Source organism: Copidosoma floridanum, unplaced genomic scaffold, assembly GCF_036245765.1.
Source record: "Copidosoma floridanum isolate Cflo_tuat_1 unplaced genomic scaffold, Cflo_Japanese_pri ptg000004l, whole genome shotgun sequence".
Lineage (NCBI taxonomy): Eukaryota > Metazoa > Arthropoda > Insecta > Hymenoptera > Encyrtidae > Copidosoma > Copidosoma floridanum.
In genome coordinates, this window is record NW_028321881.1 from 40,345,465 (window position 1) to 40,371,017 (window position 25,553).

At 33.8% G+C, this 25,553-nt stretch overlaps 2 protein-coding genes across 3 annotated transcripts in view; both read left to right on the top strand.

Annotated features, from left to right (window-relative positions):
- Cad99C (cadherin 99C) overlaps nucleotides 1–8,197 on the top strand; it is a 376,725-nt gene extending 368,528 nt beyond the window's left edge. The window contains exons 20-21 of the mRNA XM_089597377.1: nucleotides 3,297–3,526; nucleotides 6,032–8,197. Of these exons, the coding sequence (XP_089453503.1) occupies nucleotides 3,297–3,526; nucleotides 6,032–6,375 (574 nt within the window). The 3' untranslated portion in view covers nucleotides 6,376–8,197. The remainder of the gene's footprint in view (nucleotides 1–3,296; nucleotides 3,527–6,031) is intronic.
- Nucleotides 8,198–14,713: 6,516 nt separating this feature from the next.
- Nucleotides 14,714–18,994, top strand: LOC106644903 (signal transducer and activator of transcription 5B-like). 2 transcript variants are annotated; one of them, XM_089597556.1, is made up of 8 exons: nucleotides 14,714–14,919; nucleotides 15,175–15,337; nucleotides 15,885–16,380; nucleotides 16,523–17,144; nucleotides 17,231–17,750; nucleotides 17,826–17,984; nucleotides 18,649–18,724; nucleotides 18,814–18,994. In XM_089597556.1, the coding sequence occupies exons 3-8, from the start codon at nucleotides 15,968–15,970 to the stop codon at nucleotides 18,842–18,844; spliced, it is 1,821 nt and encodes a 606-aa protein (XP_089453682.1). In that variant the 5' UTR covers nucleotides 14,714–14,919; nucleotides 15,175–15,337; nucleotides 15,885–15,967; the 3' UTR covers nucleotides 18,845–18,994. The 2 variants fall into 2 exon arrangements, with proteins under 2 accessions (XP_089453682.1, XP_089453677.1); XM_089597551.1 differs by having other exon boundaries at nucleotides 15,175–15,333.
- The last annotated feature ends 6,559 nt before the right edge of the window (nucleotides 18,995–25,553 follow it).

Consider the following 25,553-nt stretch of genomic DNA (forward strand, 5'->3'; position numbering starts at 1 on the left):
TTTAACGTAATTGATAAATGTAACAATCCTACCTTGTTCCTCGGCTAAAAATCGTAACAATTGTGCCCATGGATTAGAAATAAAAAAATTCAATTTTCATCGCAAATTTTATTTCATTGTTAATATTGAAAAAATTTTTTTTGTCGTTGTTAACTGTTTGCCCTTCCAAGGTTTCACATTTTGTTTTTAAAAGGAGTAAATTAATGGCGTGCAATAACCACCGCAATCATCTCGTGCTGGAAGGGATGAGAAAGAGGGATGGTTTAGTGAGGGTCAATCGAGCGTAAATGAGGGCTGGAGTAACACGTAGACCCATTCGAAAATTGGAATGACTTTGACTGATTGAATTGACCTAAAAATTGGAACAAAGTGTTTGTATTGTAATTCACGCACGTGCCCTGCGCGTATTTTCAGGATCGATACGCTATTATCCCACTTTTGCTCCAAGCAGCTGTCATTGAACCGTCTCTCATGAAAAATATCAATTACTTCGTACGATGAAGTTTCGCACTTACATTAAAAACAATTTATTTATTTATTTTTTACTTAATAATAACCGTGTAACACCACAGGTAACATAATACATATTAAAAACAATTACCAATATGAAACGACAGTAATATTGTTAAAATCTAATTTTCAACGAAACATGTGATATTTGAAAGGCAAGAGGGTAAAAAGTAAGGACTGGTATAAGAATAATTTTAATATCGAAACACGAGGAGAAAGTCCGGAGAAATCAAACCCGGCCATCAAACTGCCCCGACCAGTGAAGCGAGGAGAGCAACAAACGCGATCTATTTTTCAACGAGTCTCTAGTTACGATTAAAAATTTTTTCCGAAACATTATCGAGAAAAACATTGAACACCGAGGCAACGCGCGAGTTTTGGAAAATTAAATCCGATGTCGGAAGCGCGAGTTTTATAATGCTCCGTATCCGACGTACAACGCAAGTTACGTAAAACACGCGCTTGCGCAACACGTGGAAGTACTGAAGTAGTCGTTTCCCCAAATCACTTGCGCGTGGTCTTGAAAATTAAATCCGTCCAAGATTACCCAAATTTATAAAAATAATTTTTATTCTGCTCATGTGGATTATCGCTGTGCTTCTGGAGGAAAAAAAATGACATTATACAAACACTAGTGGCATCGAATCGAATTTTCTCGCTGTGTGGGGGTATAATAAGGACCGCGCGTATTTTTTCAAATTACCGCGAGAGCAGCTCATTAATCGCATTACCGCTGATACGCCTTTCTCCGCGGAAAAGTGAATTTCCTCGCGAAAGGAAGCAGGGAAACGGTGGAAAGTGGACTCATGGGGAGGACTTTGATCGATCAGCGACTTACCTGGTGGAGCGTGTCGGGATTCTGATGATCAGAGCTCGGTATTTGTTTGGATTGATGCTCGAATGTATTAGTGCTTGATGGCTTTTGGCGGTATTGGATGCGCCCTTTGAAAGGTCAAGTCCTTGTTTTTACTTTGACGCGTTATCAATGCCAATTTTATCAATTGGTGCATGGAATACTAAAAAACGAACTGCACCAGTCCAACTCATGTGAATATCTTTTTTGAAGATTCTTTTTGCTGCTGATGAAAAAAAATTACTCTGTCTCATATTAAAGTTTTTATGAACTTTATGAAAAGTAGGCAAGTGGGAATATCTGAAATTATAATAAAAAAACTATGATTATAAGTATTGTTTCATAAACTGTTTATTGCACTGGAAAAGAGTGACAAATGTAGCTAGATATATTTGTATACTAAATCACATACTTCGTATAAAAATGAGATTTTATTAGCAATTTTTTTTATTTTTATAAAGTCTTAGGGAGAAAGTATGATTCTCCCAAAGCAAGAAGTTAAAGAAATACTTACTTTAAGAACTAAAACTTATTATTGCACAAATTATGGTAAAATATTAACTTACTACAGTAACAGATAAAAAAATCATGTATTGGGCAAAATGATACATAACAGTTTTGTTCTGATACGCATATGCATAGGTCTAAAATGAAAGTTTTAAAAGTTATCTATTTTTCACGTTTTTCCAATTTGCAAAATATTTTAAAAACTGTACAGAAATTTTTGTAATTTACGTATATTTGCCAAATTAAAATGTTTTTTTAAGATACATCACTTATGAATAACTTTTTAAGGTATAACAAAAAGACTTAATTTCGAGACAGTATTAACAACTCTTTTTTAACTTTTAAATATGATCATTTTTTCGGTCAACCAAAAGGATAAAAAGTTTTATTTTTTTGACATCTACAATTTTTTTACCTGTAAATATTAATTTAACGTCAAAATCACATGTGAGAAACTTTTTTTTTTTTAAGCTCGTCCATTTTCAAAGTTGACATTTTTTTCTTTGATAAATTTTTTTGGCTTGGAAAAAATAAAGTTGTTATACAAAAACAAAGCTATCCGTCCATTTGCAGGCTAGAATGTAAAATTTTTTAAATAATCGGAATATACGTTAAAACCACTTATAACGTTTACATATTAAGTACAATGTCAAGATACAATTGGACCTAAATACATGAGTTTTCAAATCAAATAAATTTTTTTTTTGCAACGGGTAACATCTACATCATAAATTTCGCAAGATACAATATTATTTTAAAACTTAACGTGAATTATAAATAAATTGTTTCATTTGCAAGTCGTCAATTTTGAAAATTATGACTGCTACATTTTAAATCTCAGTTATCAGCAATCTTACTTTTTTTAACTAGACTTAAGTAGATATTAAAATTTGAAAGCACCAGCTACTAAGCGTTAAATTTGGTAATTTAGACGTTTAGCACATCCTAGTGACTAACTTAAGTTTTACTATTATGAAATCAAATTATCTTAAAAAATTTGACGTACTTGAAAAAAAATGTTATACAAAAATAAAAAAAACACGGGCATGTCACCTTTACAATCGTTTCTGAGTCAAAAAATTTATTGCATTAGTCGACACTGCATGGACTTACTGTATTATAAAAAATCAACTTGTTATCCACAGTATTAAAGAAGTAAGAAGAAAAAAAAATTTGATGGATAAGTCTTGAACTAAAAAAATCGTATAATTAAAAAACAGCACTCCCCAGACATTTTAAAATTTCAAAAAGATATTAATTGTTTTATTAGTGGACATATCGGACAGTTTGTGAAAATGTTGTATTCGAAGGAAAACATATAGAGTGCACGTATAATCAAAGAATCTAAAACGTATAAAAATGATGTTAAACAACACAATTTGCTTCATGTTTGAACTTAAAATTGCTTTTTTGTCATGATTACCAGGTACAAAGCATACAAGGACCGTATGCAACGCATGTACGTGGTGCCGCGCTACGATCCCGTCTACGTCGAGCCAAACCTCAAGGAGTACGAGACCCAGGTGCTGCAGATGAGCGTACCCGTCGACGACAACGACAGCTACAACGACTTACAGCTTGATTTCAGCAACAAAAATCATGCCTTCAGTCTTGACAATGTCAGCTACATCACTAAGGAGAACGGCGAGAGCACTGGTAATTGATATTTTTTTCTAGTCACCGTGGGATGGTGAACGAATGAATTAGCCATCACCTCGATGAAACATGATGCTTTTTTTTTAAAAACTGAGTGAGGCTACTAGGCATATGCGATATCGAGATATGCTACGAGACTTCCTCGTCTCGTCTCGAAATTTTCGGATCTCAGTCTCGACATTTTTTTAAAATCTCGTCTCGTCTTGGTCTCGTTTTGAAGAAAATTTTTGAGTCCTTCGAGACTTTTTGGGGAGTCTCAAAGGTCTCGAGGAAGATTTTCGAGATTTTCCAATTGATTGAGTGATTATCGGAAAACTTGAACTGTGGTCACATACATGCGTTCGTGGACTGAAAAAAAGCTCACGCGATATAGTTACACGGGTTTAAGCGTTTTTTGGTACGCATTACATGTATTTTTACAATTTTTGTGACGACAGTCTTAGGTCGCGTTTTGACGGAGATAGTAGTCCATGTGTTGCATGGTGCGTCATTGAGCTACTAAGTTGCGTGTAGCTCATATGAAATCGTGAGAGTGTAAGAAAGGTCAGAGGACTTCATCTTTCATTCACCTTTTCCTCGCTTCCAAATGTTTCATGGGCCTTACACACAACGTAACGAAGCATTGATGCATCATGTAATCCGTGGTCTACCACCTTTGCCGAGCACATCTCACTCCCTCTCGCAGGTTTAAATGTCCCGTTGATTGCCGATCCATCAGATCACGGCTTGTGACTGTAGTCATAAAAATTGTAAAAATACATGTAATGCGTACCAAAAAAAGCTGCAACCCGTTTAATTGTACCACGTTAGCTTTTTCGCAGTCCAAGCGTTCCGATAATCATTGAAGGAATTCAAAAATCTCGAATACCTTTCTCGAGACTCACAAAAGTATCCTAGGTCTCGGGAATTTTTTCGAGACTTCGAGATGAGACCGAGACTAGACGAGACTTTGTCAAGTCTCGTTTCATTTGGTCTCGGTCTCGGTATTTTTTTGTCAAAACCGTCTTGTCTCGTCTCGAAGTCGGTATCGTACAAACCTAATAGGTACAGTGAATAGGATCTTCAAAGTATGTGGATTAATTGAAATTGATTTAATTAAAGACATTCATGAAAAATTTGATTGTAAAATATGTCTTTTTTCTATTAAAGAATCAATTGAAAATTTTTCGTCAGAGTTTTAAGTATTACTTAAGTGTACATCTGTTTTTCCATTTTAAAAAAATGATGTAATATACTATTATTTAATAACGTTGTGAAGTACTATTTTATTTTATTGAACTGCGAAAACTCATTCGCTTACAGGTAGATGTATACTAATGAACAAAAGGATATTATTATTTGGAAAATGAAACATTATTTCTTGATATGAAACCAAAGTATTTTTAAAATATTTTCCACATGCATAAAACGCTGAAATTATAGGAATCACAAAGGGTTTTTGTTACGCACGCAGTAAAAGTATTTGAAACATAAAATTTTAGTTTTGTGAAATAAAAATTCAAAATAGAAAATTTTTCAGTATAACTTTATGTATGAAATACAAAAAGACATAAGTGACATACACATTTTGTGCTACATAAATATTATCTTCTATTGTTTGTGATAAAACACTATAGTAAAATAAATCATTCACATCTAAATCTCTCCTAAAGTCCATTTGTCTATGTATTCGTCTCTAGTTACATCTTAGGATTTTCTCTAACAATATTTTGACTCAACATAATTTTATGAGTGTTTTGCTGGATATGCCAACTTATTTTTTGTTTTGTTTTTCTTTGGTTTTTCAATTTTTCATAACTTTGTCAAAAATTTCAATAGGCTTTTTTTGTACCAATTGAGCATACAGTATGTGTTTTTTTGTTTATTTTTTTGCCAGCGACTTCCAAAAACCACTTCAATAAACAAAACTTGTAGGAGTGTAATTAATCTCTACTTTTTAAAGATGAGCCATTAATATACTTATTCAAGTCAATATACTTTCAAGTTTAAGTTTGTCGTCACAGTTGTTTCGGCATACAGTGCCTTCTTCGGATGACAGCTAAATTTTTGTTGACAATATTATATTTATCTACAATTACTATAGCATCAAATTTGCACATTGACGTATATGCTTATACATATGTACAATACATACGTATTTGTATTTTTTTTCTTCAGTACACATACACGTATGCGTCTCTAGTTCTATATGCACATATATGCACAAAAAATACAACTGTCTTCAATTTAACTTTAAATTTACGATTGACTGTCCAATAACATCTTCAAAAATTTTTTTTTCATTGATTTCCATTGCATCAAAGAAATGTTAATGTTTTCTCCCTACCACACATGCATAATAATGTGATAGTCATCGTTGAATTAATGTCATACTCAAGCACGAAAAGTTAACTTTATATTTCTCTTCTAAAGTTTCAAAGTAGGATTATGCTAAATAATATAACGTATATTTTGAGAAAACTTATGTAAGTAATGCTATTTTTGTTCTCTTTCTCTCTTGTCTAGGCCAACAGAGCCCGGTGTCATCGGAGGCAGCCACAACGGCACGAGCCTCGAGCATAGCAGGGAACAATCACAACGGTGCCTTGGACTCGAACGTGCACTCGCTGCGCCGGTCAACGACACTGGGCCGCAAGCCAACGGGCGCCTCGAACGGCCAAACTAACCACAACACGGGCACACTAAACCGCGACACAACGCCGGTCCTCAACCCACTGTACAACCACGACCTGCTCAGCGCGAGCCCCTCCAACGACAACGTCGTGTTCCGAGAGCGCAAGGACTACTCGCACCTCGGCTTCACGTACCTGGGCGACCAGAGCCCCGTCGAGACCACCACCGAACTCTAGTGGCTCTTTTCCCCCATGCACGGAGGATTTTATTTTTGCATTTTCCGTTGTTTATGATGCGCGGGAACCTCCACGATCGTTATGGGGGCGCTTCATCAGATCGTTAACTCGTTGTTGAACACGAGGGGGCTCTCATGTCGGTCTTTGACGATGAAGTGTAGCGTTTCACTTGTGGATGCGACATTTGGACACGCATCGATGTTAGAGTGCAGTTAGGTGGATTATATACGATTTGTTGATATTTATTGTTATGTTGGAAAAATGGTCACCTTGTCGGGCGATGGCAAGGGAAACCGTGTCGACTAAAGTTTTATTATTTTTCGTGACGAGTCGTGACGTTGCACGTTGAGATAGTTTGTATCGAATAAATTTGAATGAAAAAGATTAAAGTGCACGAGTGCATGTGTGATTTTTTTTTTTTATCGTGCAGATGTTTGTGACGGTATGAAGAGTAAAAATTTTATTTTTTAAGCTTTTGTAATTTTTTTATAAGACAACTTTATTTTATGATAGGTTTTTAACTATTTTTTAATCAATCAATGGTAATGTCGATAGTACATAAATATGAAGGAAGTATTTGCTGACTATTTAAGCGAATACTTGATGGATGAAAACGAAAGTCTTATTATTTTATTGACGAGGTCGAATTTTTGAATATCTTTTCACAGCACGTAAACTTAAAGGAATATCAACTGCCACAATTCTATTCATTACTCATAAAATTAGATTAGTATGTGTTGTTCTTACTACTTTCTATATATTATTATTATAATCGTACGAATAACTTAGCGATCAGTACTTACATCACATAAATGGTATGACTCCACTATTATTTATCATTTTTAACACTTCTTAATTCATCAATAACGAGAGCTTATGTAGTAAATAAAAGTTTTAACTTAGAAACTTATGATTACACCGTCCAATGTAAAAATATGTAGAAACAAAAAGACTTGCGTTAGATGCATGTACTTAAATGTGTAAATTTAATGTTGAGAGGGGGTTACTTGAGTAATATAATTATGTACCATCATACGTACCGTAACCCAAGAAAGAATAGTAAGTGTAGCATGAAAAGTGGACAATACTAATGTTAATGTGTGTTTATAAAGTGATTTACAAGATCAGTTAAAATATGTACTTAATTTTTTTTTCTCTATTAACAACTCCTGTATTTTAACATTAAGAAACATCAGTTTGTTATAATGTTGATGGTGATTGAGTTTACAGTCATTTCAGCGAAATATGTCAATTAAGAAACAAGTGTATCTGCAAATAATTGTTTTTCGAAGCGTAATTTTTTTTACCCTAAAAATCAAGCGATCCAGAGTTACCCGAATTATAGGTTATTTTTTAGTTTTACCTTTATGGAGGATTATTAGACGTTTGAAAGATTTTATTAAGGATCGCTCGATTTTTTAGTTAATTACGTACTTATGTTCAACGGTAATATGTCTTTTTTGTACGTCAACTGCTAGGTTATTTAATTTTTATGTAAACGATAGTAAGGATAATAATTTTTTTTATTGTAAAATATATTTGGTGATGCGTACTCATAACAGCTGTGAAGTGTGTTAAAATTACTTTGAATTACAGTGATTTTTATAACATTTTGTGGAGAATCTCCATTTCTAGATAACATTTCTACGACTTCTATGACATTAGATGTTCGATACGAGCTTATCTTCCGACTTTAGGTGCAGCTGGAATTGTGTAAGCTTTTTTCTTACATTTATAGTAAAATATTATGTCTACGCATGAAAATAAATACAGCGTCGTTCTAGTTTTAATATTTTTATTATTAAGTTGTACACAAGATCAACGAAGTGCATAAACTTCTTGTAACGATATTGTTGAAAAAGAAACAATAAATTTATATATTATTAAATATTTAAATGACAATCTTTATTAATTTCCTTATAAAAGTCATCTATTTCCACTACGTAAAGATATTGAATTTAGTAACAACTTCAAAAACCCACTTCATTGTGGTTGCAAAAATTTTACTATATAAAAACAAATATTAACGCTACTTGGACAACCAAGATGAGAATTTTCAGTATCAAAAATTTGTATTGAAAAAACTCACATAACTTATTTTTATATTCTATTAGAACAAAGGTACTAAGTATTTCAAGAAAGTATTATTTGTTTTTGCATACCTATCACTTGATAAAAAATAAAAAACCGAATTTTTTTAATTCATTTTTTTTTAAATTTGTGGTCGTAGTATATTACATATTGCATAAACGTCTACGGTTTTTCAAAGAATCAGTTTATTTGTCGTTTTATTTATTCTTTATTAATTTTGATTTTCTTTCATATATGTTATCTTGATGAAGTCTCTTTACTGAAACTACAATTTAAACCTGATGTCATGTACATAAGAATGTATGATAAATGTTGCATCTTTGAATCTTAGACACTTTATTAATAATTAAAACATCATGTTTTAAGCTCACGTTAAGAAATACATATATTACATTTTAAAAAGTAAAACCTATGTTTAGTTTGTACTTTGTAAGGATAACGTTCCGTCGTACTTGACGTAGGATAAATTCTTTAACAGATATTTAAATTGATGCTTAACAGCACTTTTGACTATTTTTTGAACATCACATACAAATTTTGTGTAGTGTATAAAATATTTTGTATACGAAAATACGTTAACGTGTAATTTTGGTCTATAATCTTTATTCTTTATTCTTTTGGACTCCAAGCCAAAATTCTTAAATATATGTTACACTTTCGTTTGTATGAAAATACAAGGTATGCTCTTGATGTGAAGCGGTATTATTTACTAATTAAAATTTTGTTTACTCTAGTGTACGTTTTATTTTTTCAAAAATGTAAACATTGCAAGTCTTCATTTGTGTGAATGTTTTTTAATACTACAGAACCATTGGTTTGATAAGTTGATAAGTAGCTGTTTAGTTAAATTGATTAAAAATGTTTAGACGGAAACGTTATATTACTTAATACATCTTAGTAAATGTATCGGCTTTTCCTCAACAACTGTACTATTTATTCATTCATTGTTTCATACATTTTTACTCATAATATTGATGAAATTGTTTCACAACTAATATATTTTTTCACCATGACAAAGTTAGCTGACTATAAAAGCCGTCGCATCTTGCAAAAAAGTTATCAGTCAAATTCACTGGTATTTTCAAATAAGTTTTACAACATGGCTCCCCGTTACTTTGTGGTCTTAGGACTTTTTATAGTTTTTGTTGCTTTTGTTGTAGCTGAAAATGATGAACAAGACGTTGATTATGTTACAGATCGACAGGAAATTACGATGTACAGTCAAATATAAATTATTTGATAAATCACCCTAAATAATTTTAAAACTAATCTACAATGCTTTCATATTTTATTAAATCACAAGCATACCTCACATATTGTCCAATAATAACAGAATTTTCTTGTATCTTCTTCTTCTCTTTTTCATATGTGCTAACGTATTTAAACGTATTCTTCCATCCATGCAATCTTATAATGCTCCCAATCATGTTTTTGAAAGATAACTTTAAATGTAAACGCTAAAACATAGTTAAGTAAACAACAGTCTAAAGACATTTTTGTTGAGAAAAACGTATGCATTGGGTTTTCGAGACTTTATAATATTACAAACTGCAATCATGAGTTGCATATGCTTGTATTTCATGCTAACTTGAATCAAATAAAGTTTTTGTCAAATTATTTCTTGAAAAATAATAAATCAGATACCATTATTATTATAATTTTTATTATATCAAGTACATCCAACTTAACACATTTAATTTTTTAAAAACTATGGAGAGCAAACTACGTGATGTGTCTTAACTAATAACAAAAAGACTTTCGTCACGTGACAATTAATGTTGTAAGATTAGAGATTTATCAATATGATAATAATCATAAAAATTGTGATCACCACAAACAGGCTGCCATTATCGCAAGAGCTATAGGGAAAGTGTTAGCTAAACTGGCTGCCAAATGTGTCAAAGAAGGAACCGAACAGTGTAAAAATGCTGGAGGGATGAAGGCAGCAATAAAATGCGCGTTAAAATAAAAATTGCTCTTATCATTTTAATTAAATCAGAATTAAGTTGCTTATCCAATATAATATTTATATTTTCATTCTCGCAAAACTTTTTGAAAAAGAACAAGGGACGTTGCGCTCTTGGTTAATTGATTGACTAAATGACAGATGATACGATATACATCAATGTTCATAATGATTTGTAAATCGTATAAAGAGATGAATAAAATATTTAAATTTTAAGAACTAAGGTTATTTTTCAATAATGCTTTTAAGCTGTATATAATTATTTTGAAACTAAACTGAACACATCAGTGAGTTCAATTTCAATACTTATATGTAGATTTATTGCATTTTTTAGCAAGCAACTTTTATACATTGTGGACGAATTACGAAAGTGTGAAAGTCTAAATTGTTTGAGGTTACAGTTTTACTTTTTATAGGAAGCATCACTGTAATGTTCTTGTGTTTCTGATACATTTTTTTTACAAAAATCATCGCTCTATACTTTCATGTGCACTAGATATTTTTAAAACCATTTTTTACTGCTAAACGGTATGGAATTAAAACTTGAATTAAATAAAAATTAAAAAGTTTTAGATACCTCATTCAGCTCAATTCTTGATTCTTGGAGTCATGGATACTTTGTCCAAACGATGTACTCGACATTACTCCCACCAATCAGAAGTAAACTCGTTACTGTAACAATATCTCGTTATGCTTTATTATTACTGAGTTCAAAGCCCAAGACTCTATCAATAACTAACTCGTCCTCATAAATAACTAACTTTAGACAGTGTCGAGTTATATTGGGCTGAATGCCTTAAGCTCTTAAAACTTTGAAAGTTTTTGAGTATTATCTAATGATAAACTAATTTATTAGTCGAGAAAGCATAAAAGTAACTTACAGTTGTTTGTAATTTGCAGTTAGTTAGCCGGTTTGTGGGTAAGCCAGTGTTTGATCAATATTTGTAACTCAACTTTTATCAGTTATGACAACGAAAATCAATCCCACTGAATTAGAAAATGGTACCAAACCTACTAGTCGTGTAGTCGAAACATCGTCACTTATATTTTAATAAATATGAGGCTCTTTTACCGTCAAGCTTGAATCAGATGGCGCCAGGGCACGTCGCGGCTGTCATACTTACACACCGTCAAATTTACAGTTGTGTATTGTGTTCGTGAGCCTATCTGTGTAATGAGCAAAGCAGAAGACATAACCTTTGTAAATGATTGCTGTTGTTTGCAGACAATTTTTGTTTGCATTTACGTTTAAAGATAGTAGGAAAAATGAAGTGCAGTGTAATATCCTGCGATAAGAAAGTGAAATTTAAATTTCCTTCTGATAGTGTGATAAAAAAAAAGTGGCTCGAAGCAATTGGGAGACCAACATTTTTGCCGCTCCCAAGTCATGGCTTACCTGTCCACGAGTTCTGCTTTTCTTCCACTGACTCTTGCTCCTTTCCCTTTTAAAAGCTTCTTCAATTCTGAAACTTTTAAGCTCCCATAATATTCTTTCTTGTCTTCCTTATTCATTTCAAAATTTCAAATATTGCGCTTTACCACTACACTTTAATTTCCTATGTACATACAATACTGAAAAGTAATGTTGTGTGAGTGAGACGGCCATGACAGCCGCGACGTACCCTGGCGCCATCTGATTCAAGCTTGACAGTAAAAGAGCCTCATTTGAGTAGCATAGCCTTTGGCTTATTTATTTGATCTCCTTTTATCGCTGTTCTTGGATATTCTGTTTTGAATACAATTTTTTGGTCAATCCGAGGGCAGAGTTCATGGAGTCCTAAGTGAGTCAGGACTCGTTAGTAAGTTGTTGGTAAAGTATAAAAGAAAAGGAGGATACAGAGAAATTTGTAGAGAAAACAAGGCAGGAGGCTAGGGAATACTGGAAGATGGGGTGCGCAAAGCGGTAAAAAAAGTTGAGGTTAGCATCAACAGAGTAGATGATCATATAAGAACATCAACATGAACTTGATAAAAAATTGAATCTGGAAATAACAGACAGTTTAATTTATATCCATATCATTGATGAAAACACGTATCAAAAGTTCTTGTTTATAAAATAATTGACTCACGCATTTACAAGGTATTTATAAGGATTATGGCTTTTTTGAAGTAGGTAAAGCATATAGTTTGTTATAATACTTTATACATTAAAAACCCTAGAGCTTGTAAGTTTAGGAATTAGTAAATTTATATTGAAGAGTATACTTTTACAACAAGCTTCTATTTTTTTTATCTGATATATATTTATTAAGGTTGCAAAAGAGGTAAGAGTTGATTTAAATCCAGAAAATTACGTTCGATTACTAATGTTAGTGAAGAGACAAAACTGTTTCCTTTCCTTAAGTACTCTGTAAAATCCAAGTGTGTTTTAAGTACACGTATAAAGCATGCAATCAAAATTTCCGTTTGTATAAAATGCTTTACAGTAATCTTGATAAACGTTTTACGGAAAACCAAATTGATACTTCGTAAACTATTTCACCTATTCTATCACACTAAAATAATTTTTTCATTAACCATTGATGTACGACGGTTGTAGAGAGTAAAAATTTCTGTAACAGCCAAGTTTTTCAACTCCACAGCTTTCGTACATTGATTTTTCTTATTTAAAATTGTCCAATTTAATGGAACTGGTTAACAACTTGGTGAACCATAGCTTTGGTTGTCCTCAAAATTATTCTCCACGCCACCACAATGTGTTTTATAAAAAACAAAAATTTCAACTACACACTTTAAACGTGTACTTTAACACGCTTGGATTTACAGTGTACTACTCATAAAATCGTTAGGATTTTGGTTCCCTTTAAAACAACCTTTTTGGTTCGCAAACTTTGATGTAATGTTCTTGGGATAAGACATAATTCCAATCAAATTTGAGATGTATTGGATAAATATTACTTGAGTTAGTGTATTGTAACAAAGTTCATTAAACGCAATATGATTACAACAATCTCAAGCATGTGAATATAACCTTCAAGAGTTTAATTTGGAAACATTCTACCATTTGAATTACACTTTTTGCTCTGTGCTCAGCAGGTTAGTTGCACATTACTTTTACGACATTAACGTTGTGCATGCATTTAGCTACTTATTAAGTGTGTAGATAACATTTCTGCAGCTAAAAATACGAGGTCCTCTTTTGTTAAGTAGGGGAGCTAGGGGCTAGTTGTAACCTCGGTTGTAACAGGGGTAAGTAGTAACTTAGGTCTTTTACACTCTCCATACGAGAGAGCAAACTCTCAATCAAATAGCGATACAAATATTTATGTATTTATTCTGTTGGTAAGGGTAAAAGTGCATAACATTGCTTTTTCTAGCTTCTGTATTCGATTGAACTGGTCCAATATAAATAAAAAAAACTCCAAAAGCAAAACAGGATTGAACCCATAAAAAGTATAACCTGTAGGATATCCACAGATTTCTCCCTTGCGCCGTTAATTTTGCCACTTTCGCTTGGTTAGCTTACAATATTTCGAATTATTCATAATGGTTACGGCTATAGATCACTTTGAGCGTGGCTATGATAAACAGAAAAGAAAATCGGTACGAAAGTATATTTGTCTACTGTCTACGTATTGAAGTACTTGTGTATAATCGATTAATAATTATCTATACTTACAATGAATCACAAACTCTATAAAATTCTGATCATTAGTATTATATGTAAGTTGCTTCAAGTTGTGAACAAAAACTCAACCTACTTATTACTCCGTAGATAGCTACAATTACTTCAAAACGAAATTAACTTTTTCGGACAAGAAAAATAAAGTTCGAAGTAGAAAGTTGTAGGTTAACACTCTACAATATCCCCCAGTGTCCATTTTATGAGACAGCCAGGCTGTATTCTCCATGTATAGTAGTATGGTACCTATACACGGTTTTTTTTTTTTTTTTTTTTGAGATAACACTTTGTTTATCAAGTCACAAATGACGACTCGTCGTTTTAAAGGAATGTGTAAAAGTAAAAAACAATACAATTAAATTGATATTAAAGTTTTTGTCGAGAGAGAAATTCTAACGTTGTATGTTTAGAGTTAAGTATGTATTAAGGTTCTAATGACATTTTAAGTAAACTAAAAAAAAATAGTTCATTAAATAGAGATAGAGTCACTATCTATCAGTAAATACACCACACTAACTTTTACTGTGAAACTACGGTAATGTTGCGACACAGCTACAGTTACTATAATTTTCACCCTAGTTTTACTATAAAAATTCCTACGTACCAACTCGGCCCCACCATTATTTGGCTCGCACCACCAGAAACCTAATTCTCGTCTTCGTATTTCCATTTTTAGTCCGATGATACAGAAGCCATTTAACAAATGTATGGCATTGTCTTCCCTCTTTTTCTACGACTCCACGGTCACCAATCATCAGCCTCGTGATTGTAATGCCTTCCCACTCCCTTGAAACACGCGTACTATATTACCAATATGTTATTCATGTAGTGGACATATTGGAGAGGGAGTCGAGCACGGATGCATGTAAGTATAACTTATGCATCATAATATACGTGTTATTAAGCGGTAATCACTTGGCTTTTACTCATAATTTCCAGTACAGTTCGTTAGTGAGTTTGCCTTACTTTCAAATTTGTTGAAGTTTTCAAACCAGTGTTAAAATTTATTTTGACCAGTGTAATAAAAATTTATAAGAATCTTTGCTTACAATTTACAAGTGATGATAAAAACACTACATGTACGAGCAGGTGAATACAAATAACATCCGAAATTTTGCAGTTCTGCAGAAATAAATCCAATAATTTCGATTAGCAGAATTGAATGAAAAGTTTTTTTATACCTTGGACTGCTGTCAAACCAGTTAATCATAAACATAAGCAGTGCATAGCCAATCTAGTGGAATCTTTCGTTCAAGAGTTGGAAACCAATGCATATACTGTAGGTACAAATGATTGTTTCTTTACTAAATTCAAATTGACAGAAGCCGCCAAATATTTTCGTGTAAGATGACTATTTATTAAAAGTATTCTTCTATAAAAAAATTCATGTATAAACTACGTTGTTTGGTGATAATATGTGCCGTCTGTTATAATTGTAACGTAATGATTCTTCGGAGCGTTAAATTTTTTTTTCTTTTGTCAACCTACGTGAGCATGGCAGCGTGCCACGAGAGCAATATTGCCGCCTGGCAACATACATACACTTCCACATATTCAAATGGATGCACGAGTGATGACTAGTAGTTTGATTTAACGTTATTACCATGTAAATTCTATTTTTACCGGGAGTCCCGTTACCTTATGGGCTACTTTTTTATAAATATTGATTAAACATATTATAGTCTCTTGCTATCTCATTCGATACACACCACAACTTATAAATAAGGCTTTTGGATAACAGATCCTCATTTTTGTCATTGACTTACTATGAACAGAAGAGTAGGTGGAATGATATTTTACTAATAAGCAAATATTTGCAAAATTTTACAGCACAGATTCAACTCAAATTCAACGAGTCTCTTCAAAATAGAAAAATATTGTCTGGCTTTACCGAATAACAGCCCGTGTCTCAAATGGATCAACATAGCAGTGGTCTAATAAACATGCCTGGCAGCAGCATTGGTCTAACGATGGATGACTCGGTAGCCGGAATTGCCCAGCAATTGGAGGCCTTAAAGTGCAGAACCCAAGAGACACGCGAGGACGTGCGAAATATGGAGCAAGAGCAAGAGTCTATTGCTCTTGCCTCGCACGAGTGTACAAATCTAAATGTTCACTTACAAAATATTGTCACACAACCGCAAACGCAGCAAACTGTCGATATTGAGAAAAAAATTCGTTGGAAAATAGAACACCAAGATCAGCATTTAAATCACAAGGTGATGACTTTTCTTCAATTGCGCCTGACACTCACTGAAAAATTAAAAGATACAACATGCAAGCTTCACGTATTGCAAGATCGTATTCTCAGTGATGAGCTTATCAGGTACAAAACAATGAACTCTGATTTTTCCATTTCTTATTTCATGATTGTTATCTTTTTTCACTTTTTTACTTACTCTTCTGCTTTCAATATTTTTCCCTAAAGTTATGCTAAATTAAAAAAAAAACAAATTGTAACAATATAGGTGGAAAAGAGATCAACAGTTGGCAGGAAATGGTGCCAGTTTCGTAAATAATATAAATATTATTCAGGGGTGGTGCGGAACTCTAGCTGAACTGCTTTGGTTAAATCAACAGCAAATCAAAGAAGTTGAACGTCTCCAGCGAAGATTTGCATTTGATCCTGCAGGTGTTCAGGATATATTACCAAACTTGAAAGATCAAGTCTCGCAGATACTTACTTCTTTAGTAAAGGGTACTTTTATCGTTGAAAAACAGCCACCACAGGTCATAAAAACGAATATTCGTTTCACAAGCACTGTCAGGTTACTCGTAGGCGGAAAGCTGAATGTATACATGACACCTCCACAAGTGAAGGTCAGCGTGATCAGCGAAGCTCAGGCAAATTTGCTTCTTCAAAGTGACAAAATAGTTAACAAAGTCGAGACTAGTGGTGAAATTTTAAATAATACTGGAACTATGGAGTACCATACATCTACACAGGAACTCTCTGTGAGTTTTCGCAACATGCAATTGAAAAAAATCAAGCGATCTGAAAAAAAGAGCACCGTGTCGGTCATGGAAGAAAAGTTTGCTCTCCTTTTCCAGTCTCAATTTAGCGTTGGTGGTGGTGAGCTCGTCTTCCAGGTTCCAAATACTGATTAAATAATTTTTATTTGACTTTAACGCGAGTGCAAGTTCTTTAACAAATTTAAAATAAATTTTGTTGTTAGGTATGGACACTGAGTGTACCCGTTGTCGTCGTAGTACACGGCAACCAAGAGCCTCATGCATGGGCGACCATCACATGGGACAACGCATTTGCAGCACCATGTCGGATGCTATTTGCAGTACCGGAGAAAGTGCCATGGCATCAAGTAGCCGAAGCTCTGAACGTCAAGTTTAAGGCAGATACCAATCGAGGGCTCACTAACGACAATTTGCGATTCCTAGCTGAGAAAGCCTTTAGTAATACTGGCTCGAATTGCCAAGATTATACAAATTCGTTGTTAAGTTGGGCTCAATTATGTAAGGAACATCTGCCAGGAAGGAATTTTACATTTTGGGAATGGTTTTATTCCATAATGAAGCTCATACGTGATCATTTACGTGAACCTTGGAACGACGGATATATTATAGGCTTCGTGCAGAAAAAACAGGCCGAGGAAATGCTGTCAAATTGCCCTAACGGAACGTTTCTCATGAGATTTTCGGATTCCGAACTCGGTGGGATAACCATTGCCTGGGTTGGAGGTGATTTCATGACTAAACAAAAGTCATTATTTTTGCTGGGATTAAAACACTTCTGGTAATCTTTTACTTTTACAGAAAAAAGTTCAGAAGTTTTTATGCTGCAGCCATTTACGAGTAAAGATTTTGCGATACGAAGCTTAGCTGACAGACTTTCCGATTTGTATCATTTGGCGTATCTATATCCAGATTTGCCTAAGGATCCAACATTCTCAAGATTGTACACCCCATATACAGGTAAATTTTGATATTATTTTTATTTTTAACGAATTTTTTATCCTTCTTGACAAAGTTGTTATGGGATACATAAAACAAAATCCTATGAAAACTCTTACAAAACTAAAAAAAAGTTTTTTTATGGTAAAGTAGTTAAAAAAATTATTGAACGTGTCAAAATTTACCAAAACAGTTCCAAAGTCCTTAGTCATTTGCGTTATTCATTTGGCTAAACATGTCTTGGCTGCCAGTATTGTGTTATCTGTCATGTATAGGTGTAAACCTGTTTATAAAATTCTTGCTTGACACTGTGCATAGAAGACGCATCTAGTGCTCTTCTAGCTGACATAATAAGTTGAACTTTGCTCATTTAGTTTAAACAAAGAAGATTTTGTTTGGCTGTTGAAAATTGAAGTAACATTCCAAAAAATTTGTAATAAAAGCTGTATGCATAAAAACTAGCATTGGACAATATCTAAGATTCATGCAGTGCAGTTATCCATGTAGAATTGGGAGAAAAATTTGCCATATTATATTTAGATACGAGCAATATTTAGAAAAAATTTATAATGATATACAGCAATTTTATTTTATAGTAACTTACAAGAAAATATGACTTACAAATGTTCTTGCAACAAAACTATTTAAAGCTACCTATTACCTTTTTTTCTATTTATGTATTTAGGAAATCCAACAGCTGGCTATGTAACGACAATACTGCGAACTCACGTGCCAGGAGTTGGCACAACAATGAGTACCCCGTAAGGTTTTCGCATTCTTCTATCATTGAAATAGACGATTGGTAGGGTAGCAGCTATTCTATGATAAATAATAACTCATATGCTTACAGTATGGATTCATCTGTACCACGAAACACGTAAACTGTCACCTCCATGTCAGTGCCCTGGTAACTGAAATTTCTATGGGGGCCCAACCGCGCACACAAGCACTATACTCAAGATGCATGTAGCAGCATGTACCGCATATATCAATAACTATACTAATATTTTTGTAACGAAATAAAGCGGTTGAATGAGCAATACATAGTGTGTTCTTGCGTGGCCCTAGGCCCTAGTGCTCCTCCTCCCGTTCCCGGTTACGGAGGCATCCACTATAAGTATTCCACGCCTCATGCACCGCACGTTTCTCAAATGCCTACTTGGAAATATAGAAAGAGAAACAAAAAAGTTTCTACTTGTACGTATACATTAATGTCTGATAAATAAATAAAGTAAAATTAGTTGAAATTTTGCTGAAAATCAGATATGTTATGAACATAAGTATGATTAGCAATTGTCACGAACTGCTTTCCGTGAAGGAGTTCCACGGTCCGGAAACAGGTGACTAAGTTTTCTCTCCTGCTCTCTCGCAGTTAAACCTCTCCTTACCGCCGTCTCTTAACCAAAAGGAGGTCCACTCGCTCGACCTCCCCTAGCTGACTCCTCTTGATGCTGACCCTGGCCTCTGTCTTCGGCTCGCGTTTCAACTCTCGCACCTCGATTCTCCAACACTTTCGTACCTTCGTTCTCTCCACTCCACGATATCGAACGCGCTCTCTACTCAAAAAAAAGAAAGACTCGCGACACGCTCTCGCTTCGACTACTTCGCTGCAAGGCTCGAGCAAGACTCGCTTCCCCCCATGCTCTCGGGACGGCCCTCTCCCTGACTTCCACTGCACTCTGCTGACTTTTCACGCCTTTCTCTCCTTCTTCCGCTGCAGCCACCGTCGTTTCCACCAATCTGGCTCGGCGTCTTTGTTGTCACGTCCGGCTCGCACGGGCCCCCAAAACAACAATTAATTAGACAAAGACAGCTAAGCATGCTTGAATTTGAGCAGAGCAAGGATGCGTTGCAGGGTCGCAGGGAAAACTAGCAGCACCAGTTTTACCTCGTCACACAATCAACGCCAAATCCGATCGCAAAATTCTCAAACGACGACTAATTGCAAAATTGTAAATTAAAAATTTCTATTCCTCGTACAGTTTTCAAACCACGATGAATTGAGATCGGCTTTTTTGGGATCGGTAGTTCATTGTAATATCTTTGATCCCTTAAGAATTCAGATTTTTAAGTAAATATCCCAAAAATTATTTGACAAAAAGCAGTGACAGAGGACCGCATTTTCGTAAAAAAGATTTTTTTTTAAAGTTATACTTCCATAAGCGCGTTATACTCAAGGGTATATTAACGATTTCAGATTTTGACCTTGAAAAAAAGTGTGACGGAAGTGGATTTTGCTTGATTCTCTCCCTTCACCTCGCCTCCCATGACGTACTTCCGGTCCCCCTACAACACCCAACATCATTCCACCACACCACGCTACACATTTTTAATTTAATGAAATTTATTTATTTTTCTTTTATCCAATTCTGAAAAAAAGAAAAGTTTCTACAGAGATTTCAACTCTCGACCTCCTGCATACTGAGCGAGGTCCTATACCAACTTTTCTATGAGCATGCCCAATAAAAGGAACTCGATTACTTCATTTTATTGTACAGTTCGTTGCTTTTCGTTGCATTTTCAAAAATTAAATACAAACATTTTTTTGTACTGGACCAATGCAATAATTAATTTTTATTGTGTTTTATTCTTTTACAATTTTTCCATTCGTGATGAAAGTTATTTTTTGACTTAAGGACGTTCTTCACATAGTTTCCGGGAAAAAAGTTCAGAGAAGTGAGAGGAACGCTAAAGTGTACAGTAAAGCTAGCAACTGTTTTTCTCATGTAAATGTACTTATGTACATGCTTTTACGCACACTTCAACCCCTCTTTCTAAATTTATTTAAAACCAACTTGTGGGTCTATTTGAAAATTATAGGTTTATCTAAAAGTAATCTTTTGTACCCGAAAAATTTGGAGATTCTTACAAATCATATAAATGCCATTTAACGTGATTTTTTCATAAGGTTACACATTAAATATCGATTTTTTTAAATGTAACTTATGTAAAATAATGGCACAGTCAAACAAGCTGCAATATTTGTGGGTATTATTTATGCTTTTTAAATATACGTTTGCCGTTTAAATAATATCTGCCAAAAAAACCTATGTGTGATGAACGTCCTGAAAGGAAATACACTGGCATGTAATACTACCCTATTGAAGACAACTATACTACAGGATGGTTTTTTTTTAATTTTCTATGTCCAATTATATTTTGAGTATTAAATATGGACGAGGAATGAGTGTGAGATCGTATGTGATAGATGTGAGCGTGACATTATAGATGTAATCAGTAGTAGGAAGTTGTTCTGGAATCACCAGAAGATTCAATGAAAGTGCACAGTCTTGTACTGGTCAGCCTATATGTATATTATTTTTATTGTATTGTGCCGTAATGTATTGTTTATAATCGTTAACTTATTAAATATTAATTAAAATTGTACCCAATCAACATAGGTATAATCATTCCCACCATAATTGCACCACCTTCGTATACAATATTGTTTCATAGAAAGTATTTTTATACTCAAAATTATATTGTTTTTCATATAATTTTGTAGAAGTATAACTTCATACTTGGGTACCCAAGCACGCACTGTCCACTGGTTTATTTGAATATAATAAATTTCAAAAAAAAAATTTTCTGTAGTGTCAAATCATGAATTCACTTTTGGGCATGTAGTGGCCACCGAAAATATTACTTCGAGTTTGGACCTGGCCAGGCTTGATTTCTTTATAAATGTTAATTGTATATGTACACTTTTCTCTGATTCAATTAGGTCAATAATTTTGGCTTACTTGACTGATAACGTTAACAAGACATTGAGTAAATTTTTTTAATGCGGCAAATCAAATTTCCCACACTGATCATGAAAAAGTGTGTAGAATAGTTATTTACGAACAAGTGCGGAAAAGACGATTTCCCACACGAGTCGTGATTGACTCGCACGAGTGGCTGAAGTTGACGGAAATGAGGGCCAGTTGAGCACATGAGTGCGTAGCACGAGTGTGATCGCACGGCACGAGTTACCGTCACCGGCCACGAGTGCGAGTCTATCACACGAGTGCGGGAAATCGTCCCGCACGAGTTGCGTACAAGTTTTTTCGCAATAAGTGTGAGGAAAATAGGTGTTTTCTGCACACTATTGTGAAAAAATAATTTCCGCCCTCGGGTGGTTTTGGGAGGCTGGTACTTCCTCGGGCAAAAAAGCAGTTTTCCGATACTCGTTCGAAAAGTCTCCTTTACGAACCTCGTTACAGACACATTTCCCAATGTGCGGCAAAGATGTTTTATTTTCCGGCGTGTGGAAAACATTTTCCAGTGTGTGGAAAGTATTTGTACAAAATTTTTTAAAAAGCTGACAAAATATCATACGTTATTTAAAATGACTTTTCAAATGATCAGCAAACTGTCTTACCGGCACGAAAGAAGCGCCAAATCTAACATCCAATACCGCATGAGTACAATAACCTCTCTATCTCCCTCCCTCTTTTTCTATGAGTATGTATTTCATTTACTTTATAACCTTACACGATATTTATTTTTTGGCTTTATTTTCAAACGACTCACCCTTCGAAAAATTCTTTCATTGCAAAATGCGAAGTATTTTGATCGTTCATCATGCCCATACGTACTTTGATCGTGCACAAGAAATCAGTTCAGTACCTGCACCATTAATAATCACGTAGTGCTTCCTGTAGTAATAATGAAACTAAAGTGTTTATTAAGAAATGGGTATACACTGGTGATAGTAATTTCAAGGAAATACCAAATGACATCTTGATATCAGCTAATAGAGCTATACAAGATTTCACTCTAAAGAAATCAAAGGTTCGGTCCGAAAATGAGGTTCAAAATATTTTAGCTTGGCATTAAAAAAAAAAAATCATACAAAATCGTTGGACAAACCTGTTTTGCTGGCTTATTTCAACGATTTGTCGACAAAGTAAGAATCTTAAACTTTGTGGTCAGAATATTCCTCTCCAAAAACAATGCTCAGAGTTCACGAAGGTATTTATCTGCAGAAGTACACTAACCTAAGAGCTTACTTTACTGCTAAACACAAAGATTACCTTGCAAAAAAATCAGAGATTTTAACTACCGAGCCAATGAACAAATTTTTTAAAAAAAGCTCCAGATAATGTGTATCTAACCCATAGGGTAAATTTTTATACATTTTTACTTAAATACAAAGAGATTGTATTTATGAAAAAAAATTTTTTTTTAATATTACATTATTAGTGGTGGTCCGGTGCTCCTCAGGAACTTCTGGGGAGAACCTGTAAAGGGCCCGGCTGTGAGTTGACCAAGCCAAAATGGCGATGTCGTTGCTCTCTTACGAGCGGGCCGCGATGTTGTAAATCGCCTTGTACGGGCGTGTTCGATGGGCACAGCGTACAGGCAAAACTGATACTGATGTAAAAGTCAATGATACTGAGTATTACATTATTAATTGACATGTCAGATGCCTGCAGAAAATGTGAATTATTCAACCTAACCAAGGTTGATGTGAAATTAAATAACTCTGTCGTTGTAATGTATCCTCGTGAAATAAAGAATTACGAGCCAAGAAAACTTATCATTGAACGAGAATACTCAATATTATAAAAAAATTTAGTGATTTAAGAATCAAAGGGCTAAAAATTTTTTTCTTGGATGCAGAAATAGACGCTGTATCAATTAGTTAATGAATATCAATAAAATTGGAAAACTGCCTCAAGAAATAGCTTCTTGGCTACAGTTACCATACCCCTACAACTATAGGGGTAACAGCTTTTGAAGAACCTCAACCACTGTTTTTGCTGATACAGGAGCAAAAATGACTACAACTTAAAGACTTGGAGAGTGTAAATCTAGTAGAGACAGTTTTAAAAAATGAAAATGATGTTTTTTTTTGAAGAACGATTACTTTATTTGTTTTGTAGTCGAGGGGCTTCGCCCCCGGAAACTTTGCCCACTGGTCCCCACACGACCTATCTTGTGAATTATTTATTTTTTTTTACTTTAGATTCAACTAACTTTTAATATTAAAAAAATCCATTGTATAAATATTTATTATATCAAGCTCGTATAGATAAATAATGTAAAGTGCATACGCTTCAAAGTCATTATTTAAATTACTTATTTTAAAATATATATCAATTTTCCTCACACATATTACGAAAAATCTTGAACGTAGCTCGTGCGGACGATTTCCCCCACTCATATGTGATGGACTTCTACTCGTGGCTAGTGCCAGTAACTCATAACGTACGATTGTGATTGTGATTGTAATTATTTATTGATGAAAAGGGACTCAAAATCCTACAACATCGTGGCTAGATTAGTTGCCATAACATGACTAAGCTCATGCATGCTCTATTGTCTCGTTTTCAGCAACTTGGGCCACTTGTAGGCGTTTCCTAATATCATATTATAGATATTGTAGCTAACAAAACCAGCTTTACGCAGAGATATAAAACATCTTAAGAAATTATCAATTAAACGCTGAATTTTAATGTTAACAAAAAAAGTATGACTTTAAGCTATGGTAGTTCGTCGCAAAATGAGCTTCTTTCGCAACCAAAATCAACAAAACTAGCTATAACTTCACAACGCTTTTTATTTTCATTCGAACACTTTTCTCTTATTTTACAATACACACAAGTTCGAAATTTTTCCCAGGTTTTACATAAAAATATTTATTTGATTTATCTGAAAAATCTGTATTGTGCAAAATTTAGATCTTCTAACAGCATAGGATCCTTATTATTAATTTTTATATAAATTTAAATCGCTTGATCATTTAAAGATTTCAGAATATAACAATAAAATGTTAATTAAAAGTATAGATTTAAGTATTTAAAGTAACTGTCGGGTTCATATTTTTTTCTATGTCCCCATTAAGATTGTAATCTTCACCATTATCCGTTATTTTAACCATTTCAACTGGAAATTCTGATTAAAATCAATATAAGCTGATATAATATCTTTTATTTAATATTTGTGAGAAATACTTATGATACTTAGTGAGGTTAGACAACTAATGATTGCCTAAGTGATTGAATGGCTATAGGAATTAAAAAATAGTTCGAACAATGCCACCGACGCCAAACACAAGTACAAACACAGTTTGTTTAAACTTTCATAAGGTGGTGATTTTGGAAAACTTGTACTCTCAGCTATGGAATACAAGCGCAAAGGCTCTGTGTAAAATTACGTTTTGTGGCGATTTTTACAAGTCTGTACAAGAAGCTGCTTTATCCATTTTTCGAAAATCAATACTGCCCATACGTCGACAGTGCCATATCATAATCACATAACTAGCAGTAATAGTTTTATTTACAAAGTAGTTTTTTAACAAAAATAGTAATACATACAAAAACCGTTTTGAAAGTAATCGATGCTTGACACCAGGATACTTTTTAAGAAGTATTGATAGCTTTTAAGTGCCGGATACTCAATACTTGATACTTTTTAAGAGTATCACCCATTCTGACGCTAGAAGTTAATTAATTGCTATGTATCATTTATGATATTATTAGCAGCATAAACTTTTGAAATTCATTTTCATTAAGTTCTATAAAATACTACATTTCGTATACATTACGAAGTTTAATTTTAATCTCCACCAATAGTGTTTTAATACTCAATGAGTTTTTGATC